This window comes from Cyrtonyx montezumae, unplaced genomic scaffold, assembly GCF_038088225.1.
Source record: "Cyrtonyx montezumae isolate F1298 unplaced genomic scaffold, pur_monq_1.0 scaffold_14, whole genome shotgun sequence".
NCBI lineage: Eukaryota > Metazoa > Chordata > Aves > Galliformes > Odontophoridae > Cyrtonyx > Cyrtonyx montezumae.
Window position 1 is genome coordinate 8,884,620 of NW_027071870.1, and position 14,167 is coordinate 8,898,786.

General features: G+C 38.0%; 1 protein-coding gene across 2 annotated transcripts in view; it reads left to right on the forward strand.

The window, feature by feature from the left end:
* The first annotated feature begins 932 nt into the window (after positions 1–932).
* Positions 933–14,167, forward strand: part of MYO3A (myosin IIIA) — a 94,732-nt gene continuing 81,497 nt past the window's right edge. For both annotated transcript variants that reach the window (XM_065731578.1, XM_065731579.1), the window contains exons 1-2: positions 933–1,100; positions 6,914–7,048. In XM_065731578.1, coding sequence (XP_065587650.1) covers positions 933–1,100; positions 6,914–7,048 — 303 coding nt within the window. The remainder of the gene's footprint in view (positions 1,101–6,913; positions 7,049–14,167) is intronic.

Here is a 14,167-nt window from a genome sequence, read left to right on the forward strand (position 1 = left end):
ATTCTGCCTTGCTCAGTAAAGCTTGAGTCTGTCCTGTTCTCTGCTTCTTGTTTTTTGGTCTTGGCTCTAATGCTGGAAATATAAGAACATAATTTTTAATATATCTGTAGTGGGTTAATTGGTAAAGGTGGGGGGTTCATTTTGTTTGGTTGTTTTGTTTTTTAACACTGTAGGTGTTGTATAGTAGGTATAAAAGTTATAAAAGCACGTGCCAGTGAATTGTATCCACCACTGACTAAGGCATAGGTGTAATGTTTCCTTACAGTATGTAAAATAGGTGTTGTGCATGTACTTTGGTAAGTGCATTTTCCACTTCTGAAAGCATTCACTTTGAATGCTTGCTTGTCAGAAGACCATAAAGTTGCAATGTCTACAGCTGTTTGACCTTATGAGTTCTGCACAAAAATTCAGAAGTTCAGAGGAGGATTCATCAGGATTTTATGTAACCATAGCAGTGAGCTTGACTCCTACTGCCCTACACTGCAGAAAAATGGGCATTTTTCTATGAATGACATTTTAGTTTTGTCATGAGAAAGCTTGTAGCAACTTCACCAAAGCCTCAATTTAATACAAACGACCATTTGAATTTCACAGAATTGTAGGAGTTGGAAGGGACCTCTAGAGATCATCTAATCCAATCCCCCTGCCAAAGCATCTCCCTAGACCAGGTTACACAGGTAGACATCCAGGCAGGTCTTGAACGTCTCCAGAGAAGGAGAATTTCCCTTTATTTGGTACTGTATTGAAAACTTGTATCAAGTGCAGCTTTTCTTTTTTCTTATTCAGTATATGCATCCTTTGTGTAAAAACATTTCTAGTGTTTGAGAGTGGAATGTGTACTTCATTTCTTATTTGTAGGAAACTATCTGTGAAAGATCATTTATTCACTGAACATGGAAATTTTCCAATTTTCCTAGGAGTCACCATTGGAGATGCTTCCGTTGACTGGGAAAACAATAATATTCGATAGCTTTCCTGACCCTTCAGATACCTGGGAAATAATTGAGACTATTGGCAAAGGGACTTACGGAAAAGTTTTCAAGGTATTAAATAAGAAAAATGGCAGCAAAGCAGCAGTCAAAATCTTGGATCCTGTTCATGTAAGTTACTTAAATTGCTCGGGTTTTTTTGCTTCTTTGATTGTAACAGAATTTCTTATGTGGCCTTTTTTTCTTTCCAGTCTTGTTAGATCATTTGCATTAGAACTGAAAGCTGGAGCCTGCTAACTCAAATGTAATTCGTTACTTTTACTTTCAGCTTTCCCTTGCTTGTATTTTAATTTCAGCAACAGAGCTGCTTTTTTTCCTTCCTTTCCCTACAAGAAGCTAGGAGTCCTAGCTTCTTATATTTTGAACTGTGTTCCTTTTCCTCTTTTGCACACAATAGTGAGAAAGTTATGAATTTTTAGGCGCCTTAGGTGTACCCTCAAACGTCTGTTTTGAGTCTGTGCTTTCAGCTGGGTCAAATGCCAGGAGTGACAATTTAAAAATAAAACTGCATACTTTATTATTATTGTTATAGTTGGTTCTACATTTTCAGAATGTGCCAGGTTATGTAGCTATCACAGGAGGATCCATCTTTTCCTATAGAAAATGCAAAGGCAGTAGCCCCTACACACAAAGCATGGAGTGATCATGGTTTTGTATTCCGTAGCTGACATTTGGCCAGCAGATTAATGCTCTGTGGGGAAGTTCATAAGTTCATAAGTTCATAAGTTCATAAGGTTGGAAAGGACCTATAAGATCATCTAGTCCAACCATCCTCCTATCACTATCTCTACCCAACTACTAAATTAAGTCCTTTAGCACCTCATCTAAACGCTTCTTGAACAGCGCTAGGGATGGTGCCTCAACCACCTCCCTAGGCAGGCCATTCCAGTGCCTGACCACTCTTTCAGAAAAGAAATGCTTCCTCAGGTCTAATCTAAATCTTCCCCGGCGCAACTTGTGGCCATTCCCTCTCGTCCTGTCATTACTTATCAGGGAGAAGAGGCCCACCCCCTCCTCACCACAACCCCCCTTCAGGAAGTGGTAGAGTGCAATAAGGTCTCCTCTGAGCCTCCTCTTCTCCAGACTGAACAATCCCAGCTCCCTCAGCCGCTCCTCATAAGACTTGTGCTCCAGACCCCTCACCAGTTTTGTTGCCCTTCTCTGAACACGCTCCAGGGCCTCAATGTCCTTCTTGTAGTGAGGGGCCCAAAACTGAACACAGTACTCGAGGTGCGGCCGTACCAGAGCTGAGTACAGGGGGATGATCACCTCCCTGCTCCTGCTGGCTACACTATTTCTAATACAGGCCAGGATGCTGTTGGCCTTCTTAGCCACCTGTGCACACTGCCGGCTCATGTTGAGCCGAGCATCAACCAACACCCCCAGGTCCTTTTCCTCTCTACATTCTTCAAGCCATTCTGCCCCAAGCCTATAGCATTGCATGGGGTTATTGTGGCCAAAGTGCAGGACCCGGCACTTGGTCTTATTGAACCTCATCCCATTTTGCTCAGCCCAGCTGTTCAGCCTATCCAAATCCCTCTGAAGGGCCTCCCTACCCTCAGGCAGTTTGACACATCCTCCCAGCTTTGTGTCATCTGCAAACTTACTGAGGGTACACTCAATTCCCTCGTCTAGGTCATCAATAAAGATATTAAACAAGATGGGCCCCAAAACTGACCCTTGGGGGACACCACTCGTTACAGGACGCCAGCTGGACTTAACTCCATTAACCACTACCCTCTGGGCACGGCCCTCCAGCCAGTTCTCCACCCAGAGAAGAGTGAACCTGTCCACACCACGGGCTGCCAGATTCCTTAGGAGAATACTGTGGGAAGAATGTTAGTCTGGTTCATACAGGTGGTCCCAATGGCTGTAGTGGAATGGCATGTGGCGTGGGATCTTTCTTGAGAAAACTAACCTGCAAAAGAAGGACAAGGAACTGTTCCTTTTTCAATTGGCTCCTTTGAGTTTATCTTTTGCACTCTCAAGGTGTTTTTACAGTTTCTCTCACGCTCATATAGGCCTCAAGTGGCAGATGCTGCTCTGTGTGTTTGTCCGGAATCTGCAATGCAAACTACAGACTGCTTATCAGCAAGGACTGTAGCAGCAAGAGGCGATGTTTCTAGTTCTAACTGCAGCCTGGCTTTGTGACATACATCTTACGCTTCCACATGAGATAAGTGCTTCCTTTGTGCAGTCGTTTGGGCAACTGGAGTAGAGCCCATCATGGTGTGTGAAACACTGCAGTTCTGAAGCTGTACAGCCACACAAGGCTCTCTCTACCCCTACATATCACACAATGTCAAAGTATGTTCCCATGTTCAAGTCCATGAAGTTTGTGAAAATTTACTGTCATGCTTTATCTTTTTCTTTCCAATTGATCTGCTTCCGATCAGTATTCTTTCAATGAAGCAAAAGGAAGCTCATCTCAGTGCAATACTATCTCTCTCTCCTAAAATAAAGAACCATGCAAAGGCCAAGCAAAACGGACCTTGGTGAATTCAAATACATTGGAAACTCTATTTGGACTCTTGCTTTTTTGTAAACAAGATTCTTGTGCTTACAATGAATAGTCAGGTCTTTCTTGCAGTTGGTATTCATGTAAATGCTGGTATGACAGGAAATATTCCTGTCATATATTTCACATGTGTTCAGAAGTAGTTCTTAATGGGTAACTGGTTCTGTCAAGGATTAATGGAAGGAACTGGGGAAACTTTCAATGTTGTGTAGACTTTAGAGGTTGTAAGAAAAAGGTACAAAATGAAAACTCTGAGGATGAGTGGAAGATGATCCCAAAGGAAAGAGATACAGATTAAATAGGAGATCAGTAGAATGTCAACAAGTCAGAAAAAAAATAAAATCAGTGGTTACAGATGCAACATAAAGAATTGAAGGACAAGAAAGGTATAACTGCTGAAAATAAGTTCCTTTCTTTAATGAAAAAAGTGGATTTAAAAGTTCCATTTTCTTGTTGTTTCTTCAGTAAAATGATTTAATTAAGTTTTCTTCTTAATCAGTTGAAATTCTTAAAGTTTTGCTTATTTCAGCTACTGAAAACTCAAAAGTTGTCACTCAGACTTCCCATAATCTGAGAATGTCCAACTGGAAACATTGAGATTATTTTTTTTCAGCACATCATGATATTATTTAAAAAAATGTATTTATTTTTATTAGAATTCTAGTTTTGCTTTAAAACTAGTTTTTTTTGTTCTATCAAATTTTCTCATGAAATTATTTTTGTTACCTATATTTAAAGGTGTGTTTTTCAGTGAGCAAATAGGTGAGGCAAGGGTATCGATATAGAGTGGAAAGTCAGTAATGCATCAAAATGCAATACTTGAATTCTTGACCAAATATAATATTTTTATGCTAAGAATAATATTCTTTTTCCCCTCTTATTTACAGGAGGTCTGAAGCAGCTGCTGTACCTCCATGTTAGTACTAAAATGGCAATCCAATGCTAGAAACAGTGAAAGGTACAAACTAGACCTTTTTGTTTAAACTGAAAGTATTATTAATGGCTGCAGAGGGAGCCATTGCAATGAAGAAAAAGGTACTTTATCTATTTTCTTAAAATTTTACAATTTTTTCCTTTGAAGACAATTTCAGAGTAGTGCAGCATAAGGAGTGGACTGAAGAATAGAGCAGTTAAAACATGCTTTTTTATTACTCAGTTTAACTTATATTTCCATTGTCACAGATGACGTGGAATTGAACTAAACATTTCATGTTTAATACTTTTAGAGCTTTCTGATTCTTTCTGTTGAATAACAGCTCAGATTTTTGAAACTGAAATAAGAAAGTGAAGGTGTTGAAATGATAATATATGGAGGTGGCACTGAGAACAATCTTAGTCTTGTCCTTAGGGCTATAAGTCAGCACCATTATACATTAAGACTCTTAGCTGTTATTTTACATCTAAGTTTACATGAGATTATTCCCTTAGCCATTTCTAAAAGAGTCACTCCTTTTGGCTATGTTTCATGCAGGTAAATTTGTTAAATTCGACAAAATATATCAATTTCTCTTCTTTCATAAAATGCAGAGGAAGATTTTTCTTTCTAGTATGCATAGAATGAATATTCATTTCATTCTCTGTCCTTTCATTTCTCCTTATAATGGTAAAAATCTCATAAAATCTGAGTACCCCTCAGGAGTCAAATCTCTAATAAATCACAGTTGGACAGTGGGATAATTCTCTTCCAGGAATTGGAATCTCTTCTCTTCTTTTATCAAGGCCTCTAAAGCTATTGTGTGTTTTGCGTGTAGTTTTTGGTCTTGACATTTTTTTTCTTTTTTGTTTTGTCCTTTTGCTTTTGCCATATGAATTCTCTCTCATTCCTTCTTATCTTTCATTCCTTCCTTTTTCCTCCCTCTGCCTCTTTCAATTTCCTCTCCTCTCCTCTCCTCTCCTCTCCTCTCCTCTCCTCTCCTCTCCTCTCCTCTCCTCTCCTCTCTTTCCATTTTTACTATGGTCTGTGTTGTGTATGGGAAAATTTACTTAATTTCTCTCTTTTGAAAGAGAGGTGAAAAAGTCTGTTTTTCAGCTGCTCCAGTTAAAACAAAAACAAACAAAAAAACCTCCTCCTTGTGAGAAGACTTAATCTTGTAATCCCAGTATGGAAGTTTATAGCCTAATTCCTGAAGATACTGGTGGCAGGAAAAGATGTCTGAGACAAGTAAAAAAAAAATAGCCAAAGGCTAATGTGAGAAACTTGGATTTAGAGTTGAAAAGACCTGTATAAGAAATAAGTGTGCTAACTCCTCCTAGGAACAGGTGTGTTTGGTTCTAAAGTAAATGAGAAGGGTTGTCATTCATTAGGACTACAAAGCATCTGCTTATTTGGTTGTGGTGAGGAAGGTGAGAAAGATTTTTGTCTTTTGTTGATGGGAAATCCATTTGTTTAGGTAGTGGAGTTCACAGGCAGCCTTTCTCTACTGTTTATTTGTCATCTATTTCTTTCTGTATGTGTGTATATAGCAAGTTGTATTAAAAACACGTTTAATGTGGGAACAAGTATGATAACAACATTTTTTCAATTTTTAAACTATACAGGAGGAAAATGACTTCAGCTGTTTTGCTACAAGTGTGGCTCAGATAGACTGCGTGTTTTCTCAGTATAAGTAAAGCAATATGATATTATCCCTCAGTGGGTTCTTTCAGTACATAGATAGAGGAGGTCACTTGTGTTGATCAGTGCCCATAGTTGCAAGCTTCCATGTGTGGCCTATATAGTCTTGCATAACTCCTAGTGCACGTGCTAACAAACCTCATTCTTGTCTCTCACATCCAAATGGACTTATCCCACGGTGTAAGAAACCTGAGGTCTGACTGAAAAAAAATTAAAAAATCTGACCACAAAGCCACTACTCAGCTATAGAGATCACATATGTCACCAATTTCTGTGACAGAAGGAAATAAGAAAAATATATCCCAGCTGATTCCAAAAAGTGGAACAATTAATGAGTAAGATGTGTCTGTAGTCATATTTGTGCCCAGAGGGTAGTGAGGTGGTTTCAGCTGCACCATCTCTGACTGGGGATAGCTTAGAGATTGGAGAAATTACTGGTGATTGCCCAGGGCATCTGCATGCTCTCCCCCAAACTTGCTAGCCTGCATCTGTGTACTTGTGGGTTGCACTGGCTTCACCTTGAGATGCTCTTTGCTTTTTCTTCTGAGGGCTCCTCTGTCATGCCCAATATGTTTGTTAGCTGAAAAAGGTGTAGAACAAGGGAAAAAAGACAACTTGTATCAAGGAAACAGAGCCAAGCTTTGTAGTCCTGCTACTGGTACATACTTATATATGTTTTTTTCTTTGCATTATTTCAAACTCAATTTTAACTGTCTGAAAATCTTACTATATGTATATATTACATATATGATTATTTATTTACTGCTTTGTATTTCTCATTTGTGACGCTAGGATATTGATGAAGAAATCGAAGCTGAGTACAACATTTTGAAAGCTCTCTCTGATCATCCCAATGTAGTCAAATTCTATGGCATGTACTACAAGAAAGATGTGAAAAATGGAGACCAGCTTTGGCTTGTTCTTGAGGTAAATAGTTTGAAAAATAGTAGTTTTCTTCAAGTGAGCATTTCCATGTTGAATGTGAATGAGATGAAAGTTGTTTGATGTCTTTCCTTAGAGTAGTTGCACGTGAAGTGATGAATACCGGTCTTGTCACTGTTGAATTAATGATCTTGCCTGATTCCAGCATCCTTAAATTGTATAGTGCATTTATAACGTATGGTAGTATTATGTCTTCAAAATAAGGCTACAAATGCTTATAGGACTTGATAGGATTTGCTACAGTCTTTTTTTGGTGAAAAGCATGTTGTGGAAATATTCTTGAAGAATTTGTTTAAATATGCCTAAGGTATGATATAACAAAGTAACCACTTTCATGACTTTTTTCCTAAATAAGTGGAAGAAATGAATTACGGGTTGTTTTTTTGTTCACACAAATGCACAAGTAGACAAATAAGGCAAGTAAACTAAACAGTAGTCTGTTCTACTTGCCAAATATTGTTGCAAATGGAACAAGAGGAAGATAAGGCCTGTAGTTTGTGTTTCCATCTTTAAATCTTTAATTTTGGATTTCATTTTCTTTGTTGTATTTCTCTGCCTGTTTTTTGATGTGCAGATTTCATAAATGTTTTCATAAACCATTTTGAAGATGCAGTGCTGTGAGTGGGAAATAAGCTTCTGGGAGAGTAGGAATGATTGCTTAGTTAAAAAAAAATAACAAACTATTAAAAGAAATAATATATAGATAGATAGATATAAGAAAGTACCAAGAAGTAGTCAGACTCCTACTTTGATTTAACCTTTTAGTGTGTATCTAATCATTTAAAATCTTGCTTAATGATTACTTGGAAAAGTAACATTGAACAACCTTTTATAATAAAACTTTCTGTTGCTGATGCTCTAGTACAGTATTTATAGAAGAATAAAGTTACTGTGTAGTGTTCATCTTAACACATGAGGACCTAAATTTGAGACTGGTATAGAATTTTAAAAATATTTAAAATAAAAAACTAAAGGAAAACTAATAATGCTGGAGCTTTTAATGTAATTTGCGGGGGTTTTGGTAATAAAGGAACCTAACTTGCTCAATTGTACATATTTAAGGAAACCACCTACAAGGATGAATGCTGAGTAAAAGCACATCTGTATAAGTATCAGTACTTTTGACCTGCAGTTCAGTAATGCCCTTCTCTTTATAGGCTATACTTGGGATGACCATGTGCCCCTGTGAGGGTCGTATTCTAATCACATCTATAATAAAGAATGTTGCTAGAGAAGATTATTCCTTTTTTTTTTTTTTTTTAAGCCTTGTCATGTGTTTCTGAAGAGGCAGGCAGAAGAATTTGGCCTATCAAGTCTGTGTTGAAAGGAAACCACTTAAGCATTAGTTAGGATGAATCAGCCTAGCAGTTTCATGTCAGTTGGCATCAACATGACATAGCTAAGGCAGTGCATGCTATAACCCATTTCTTCCAGCTCTGGATGTTAGTTAGAAAGGGAGCAGATCGAAGATAGCTGGAAATCAGCTGCTGGAAGACAGAAGCAGAGAGGTTAAATCACATTGCATCTTACAGGTGAGCATACAAGTGTTGATCTGTTAGGGAGAACAATTAGCACAGCCTTTGCCTGAAATATACTGCAAGGAACAACCCAGTAAGCACTGATTGAAGGGTGAAAGTACAACAGCAGGATAAACGGTAGCTATTGCATGGCTTTTATTTGCTTTTGTCAGCAAGAAGCCAAGAACCACAGCGTAGCTATTTTATAGTTCGTTTCCTACAGAAATCAAGTTGAACTTCAGGAAGCATCTCAGTTTGCTTTCAAAAATTACATAGTTATGCTTGTCATACTTGACATATATTTGGCTTTGTGAATGACCTAATCTAGAGTATTTTACCATTCTCAGAATGTTTTTATAATTAGGAACTAGGAGAAACTTCCATTATTTTTATGATTTAGAAAACAAAATTTTGGCTTACAACAACTTCATAGGGGAGAACATTTGCGTGAAGTGACTTCTCAACCAAACATACAGTTTTATATTATCAAAGCATTTTTTAGGAACCTCTTGTTTTCTTGTAATGTAATCTTAAGCAGAAAAATCACCTGAAATTGTAGAATAGCTTGTAAAGAGCCTATTTCTCTAAACAAATACATTCACTTTTTCTATTCTCTCAAAATTTAAAGTAGGGAAATAAAAGAATGAATGAATCCAGATTTCTGGTGAGGTGGAGAAAATTGCCAAGAAAACACAGAAATAAACCCATTTAATAGTGGTGAACTTCAAGAAAGACTGTTCATTCTTTTTAGGAGTTTTGCTTTTCCTAGTATGTGCACAAACATTTTTAGAATATTTCCAAAGCTCTGCTGAGTTAGATTAACAGTCCAGGTGGCAAAGCATGTGTCTGTACTACTTCAGCACCCTGTTTCCCTCATACTGTCCAGCAACCATGTTGTTTTAAGGGTATCCCTGTCTATTCTGTTTAGCATCCATGTATTAACACACTAAACCTAACAATGACACTGTCAATGCTATAGTCTCCCATTAGAGCATGCAATGTTATCATTATCTACTTATTACTATATATAATTTTCCACATATTAGGATTTTTTGTTTTCAATATTATGAAAACATTTAAAAGTAAAAATGTTTTTGAATGCATAGTAAGAAGTTTAGAATCCTGTTCCCCTGGGAAGGATTTGTGATCTCAATCAGCTGCATGCATTTGTCACCATTGCAGCAGAGACTTATTAAAGAGGACTTGAAGGATAACAGTGTGGCTCTCTGGTTGTTTTGTCTGCTCCTTCAAAGCAGAAGAGAAAACATGACATGCTTACAATTAGCCAGTAATGGATGCCAGCCTTCTGAGAATAGGAGCAGATCTGTTACTGCCTAAAGAAGGTATTAGGACTTCTTGACAGTAAAAGCAACTAGCTAATATCTGATGGGATTGAGAAGTGGCAACCAGCATGAAAATTCAGGAGAAGAATGGCATGGTCAGAGAGTCCTCATAGGGGTAAGAACTCTCCAGAGCCTTCAGGAAGGTGTTGCAGTAACTCCCGGATAAAATTAAGGAAGCTGAACAATGAAGCTGTTGTTGAGCTTGTTGCCTTCAGTGAATCTTCTGTGCTGTCACAATGTTGTATTTGGTGTTTGGAGAGAGACATTTAGTAAGTCTGATGCTTCCAAATGCTGAGTGTCATCACAGAGAGAGCAGTAGCAATCATAAAACATGTATAAAATTTCCACCCAAATCCATAAATGAACAGTGACAGCATGATCTACATATGTGTCTGACAGAGAAATATGAGCATCATTAATGCTCAGATCTTGTGTGGCTAGAAGTTTGGATCATTCACTGACCTACTTTGCGTGGTAATTTCTCGTGTTGCCTTTTATATACTGCATGTATAACTTGCTGAAGTGTGTACTTATTAAAAAAAATAATTAAAAGATCCTCTTTCCTGTTACACAGTGTCCTATGTGCAGAGTATGTGCATATGTCTAAAGAAGTAAGACTCAGCAGGTCCAGTTACTGGGTTGCACTGGGGAAGTGAGATGTTTTTCAACTGGAGAGTAGAACTACTAACAGTGTAATATGAAGTTGCAATGAGGTTTGCTGAGACAGCAGATGCACGGTATGAACTTCTACAATCAGGACAATGGTAACAACATGTTAGGAAATTCAAGTATCTTTCCTATCTCAGCATGCTTAGAGAGATGTAGGGAGAGATCCAGATATTTCTTCCATATTGTGTGGCTTAATTTGGGTGAGACTTCAACAGGTAGGAGGTTGAGTGATGTAAAACATGGGGATATAAGAACTAGAGGGGAAAAAAAAAAAGATTTGTCAAATTCTTCTTCTGCCAAATCAGGCTGGGAACAGATCAAGATAGGTCAGAGCAAGGCAGGTATTTCTGCCCATCTCTTCCTGTGCTTTTCAGTGCCATGTAAGTATCCTGATTGCTGACAGGTGTTTTTCTCTCCATTAGCATCATCTCTTTCCCTTCTCAGCTAATGGCACTGGCACGCTTCATGGTACCTCTTAGTGTGTGGAAGAGGGTAAAAGGAACTGCAGTCGTGGCAAATTGGTTTTTGCTTTTTTTTTCAAGATCAAAGTTGCGTGGCTACAACTATCATTTGGTGCATCAAAGTTTTAGTAAATACTCGTATCATCTTCTGCAAAATGGATATTTTGTATTACATTGCAGTTTGCATAGTCCACGTCTTTTAGTCAGCTGCTAAGCATATACTGTGGCCCATGTTGCTGAAGAATATGGCATATACAAAAAGCTGAATGTGATAAATCTCTAGCAACTTTGCCACCAGATTGTAAGGAAAAAAGGGAAAAGATTTTTATTATTCTGCTCTGTAGTTAAATAGCATGTGAATGCTATGTCCCTTGTGTTCTAATATGTAACATAACTTTTCATTTTATACATTTTCTTTTTGAGATAATTTTATAAAAATCCAAAATAAATTTGTGTAGCTGTTGTCTATAGGGAGGGGGCTTTTTACTCTGTTTTTTGTCAGGCAGAGAAGGGCTCGGGCTGCAGAATTTGGGAGAAGAGCCCCAGGAACTGGGGCATGATGGTCAGGAGTCAGTGCTGCTGAAAACAACATTGCTGTGGACTCTGGAAAGTATGTTAGTCTGTTGCAGGTCAGAAAGATGTTGACTTAGCTGAAGCCAAACCATAAAAGCAAGGAGCTGCCTTAAAAAAAATTATTCTGACTTCAGAATCCTTTTGTTTCTTACAGAGTTCTTCATGTGTCTTGGTATGTCCCACTTAATATTCTTGGTCCTTTAGGGTCCCATCACAGTTGCTGAGTCACCAAAGATCCTTTTGCAGTCACTTGGAGGGAGGCAGGCACCTCCAGAGAGTGGTTAAGCTGACCTGTCCTGCTCTCTGATGAGTGGAGAGGAATTGTCTTTAGGCTGAGTGCTTCAGATTAACCCTTTTTGTGAAAAGCCTGGACAGAAGGCCAATTGTTTCGATCTGTGCTTCCCCAGCCTTGCCTCAAATTCAATAGAGATGATTTCTATTGCAGTCATTTAAATTACAGTGGATTATACTAAATTATTGTCTTCGTCTAGGAATGCAGTCATGGAATTAGATGTGTAGTGTGGACGTGATAGTACTTGGAACTACTGTCCAAATTCTGAATCATGCAGAAATGAAGCTGCCAAAGAGGAAGATTCTTTGAAACGTTCTCTAATGGATAAAGACTGAGCAAAAGAAATGTACTTCTCAGCAAGTAATATAAACTGTGAAGTACATGCTGTTATTGTAGCCCACCCTATTTGGTTACTACTCTTTATGTTTTCCAGAGCCTTCACTAAGTTTTTAGCAGTCAGTAGAAATAGTTCTGTGTGTGTTACTGATCTCCAACTTAGGATCTGCTTCTTCTTCCTACCCAAATAAGTGCTTTTGCATCCTCAATGTTATTTTTACCACTGCTCCTTGTATAATAAAATAAATAGCAATAAAATGATGATTTTCGCTAAGGATTTTATATCATGATATTCTGTCTTGGTAAGCTGACTCTTGCTTTTGTTTAGAAGGTCCCAGACTCTCTACTGACCAATGCCTAGACGATCTTTTAAGGTCCCTTCCAAACCAAGCCACGCATGATACATGATTCTGTGTTCTGACTAAGAAGAGACTGTGAAGACCATAACTGCATGAGATCAAATTGGCAAACTTTTCCTCTGGGCTAAAAGCCAAGTTGCAAGTGAAGGAAGTCAGAAGCAACAAACATCCATGAGGCAGTGACTAACAGCCCTGAAGGTGCTAGATGATGTAAAAGAGCAATGTTACAAATAGCACATGGTCTGTGATCACTGAAGCTAATAACAACTTAGGAAAGATGTCTGCTTCAGTGATACATTTCATTCACACTAAATTGAAAGCAGTCAACATTACATAAAAGCCTAGAGCATTGTTATGGTTTCTTTTGGTTATGGGTTATCTTGTAATATTATTAGAAAAACAATAGAGGTCACAGCATACATCTTTCCTTTATTTGATGTGAAGTTAAGAATATGCTCTTCAGGCAAGGGCTGCATGCTAAGCCACTTGGCCCACTGAAGAATTTGATTTAGAGAAGGGTTCTCGTTAAGACTTAGGTAAGTACTTGTGATTGGCTTTATGTGCTGCCAGTGGAATGAGTATTTTTGCTGCAGACGTTTGTAGAGATATGTCAGAAAATGGGAATTCTGGTCACAACTATGTGACAATCAGTGTTGAGATGTGCAGTCCTCCGAGTTCTTGGAGACAGAAGGCAAAGAAAGTGACAGAAAACAGCTGTATCAGCAGGTTGATTCTGCTTTAATAGAGAAGTTCTATTTAGAAAAGTGTAGCAAGGAGTCTTTTTCGCTCAAATTTCTAAAATAATTGTGTTCACTTTTGTGAGGAAAGAAAGGTTGGTGGAACAGTGGGGTAAGGGTAACGGGCTTTTGAAAAGGCTGCTTCACCAAGCCTGGGGAACTGGTAGGTAACTGTGCTTAGGAAAATTGCATAAAAAGTGAAGAAGAGTGTGATAGTTGGCAGTTACTGAAAGAGATCATTAAATGCAAATTGGTTGATGTGGACAGAAAATAAAAGGAATAAAAGAGATTATGAGCATAGTAAAAAAAAAAAAAAAGCATAGTAGGGGACCAGTAAGAATTCATCAGCATTTGCTTCTTTTAACCTTTCAAAAAGTCTTCATAAAGGAGAAACAAAAATGTACAACTGAGGTACAAGCATTTAACTGTAAGCTAAGCTAAGAAAGATTGATGTGGCATGGCAAGGACACGATTGTGCTAAGAGGAGAGAGAAGAGAGAAGAATATTTAGTGTGTTTACAGTGTGAGGAAAATACTGACTTAGGGAAATATAAAGCAGTCTGCTTAACATTGATACCCAGAATGGTTCCAGAGCTAAGCAGTAAAAAACAGTGTTGAAATACCTAGAACCCAATAGCATAATAAAAATTACCAACTTGGATTGGGCCATAACAATTAATATTAATAAAATCTCTTACAAAATAACTGGTGTTGGAAGGGAACAGCAATAGATGTCACTGTGTCTTTTGTAAGGGCTGATGTGACATCCTTGTGAGGAAAATGTGGAAATTACAGAAACTTCATGTAAACAGTGAAGC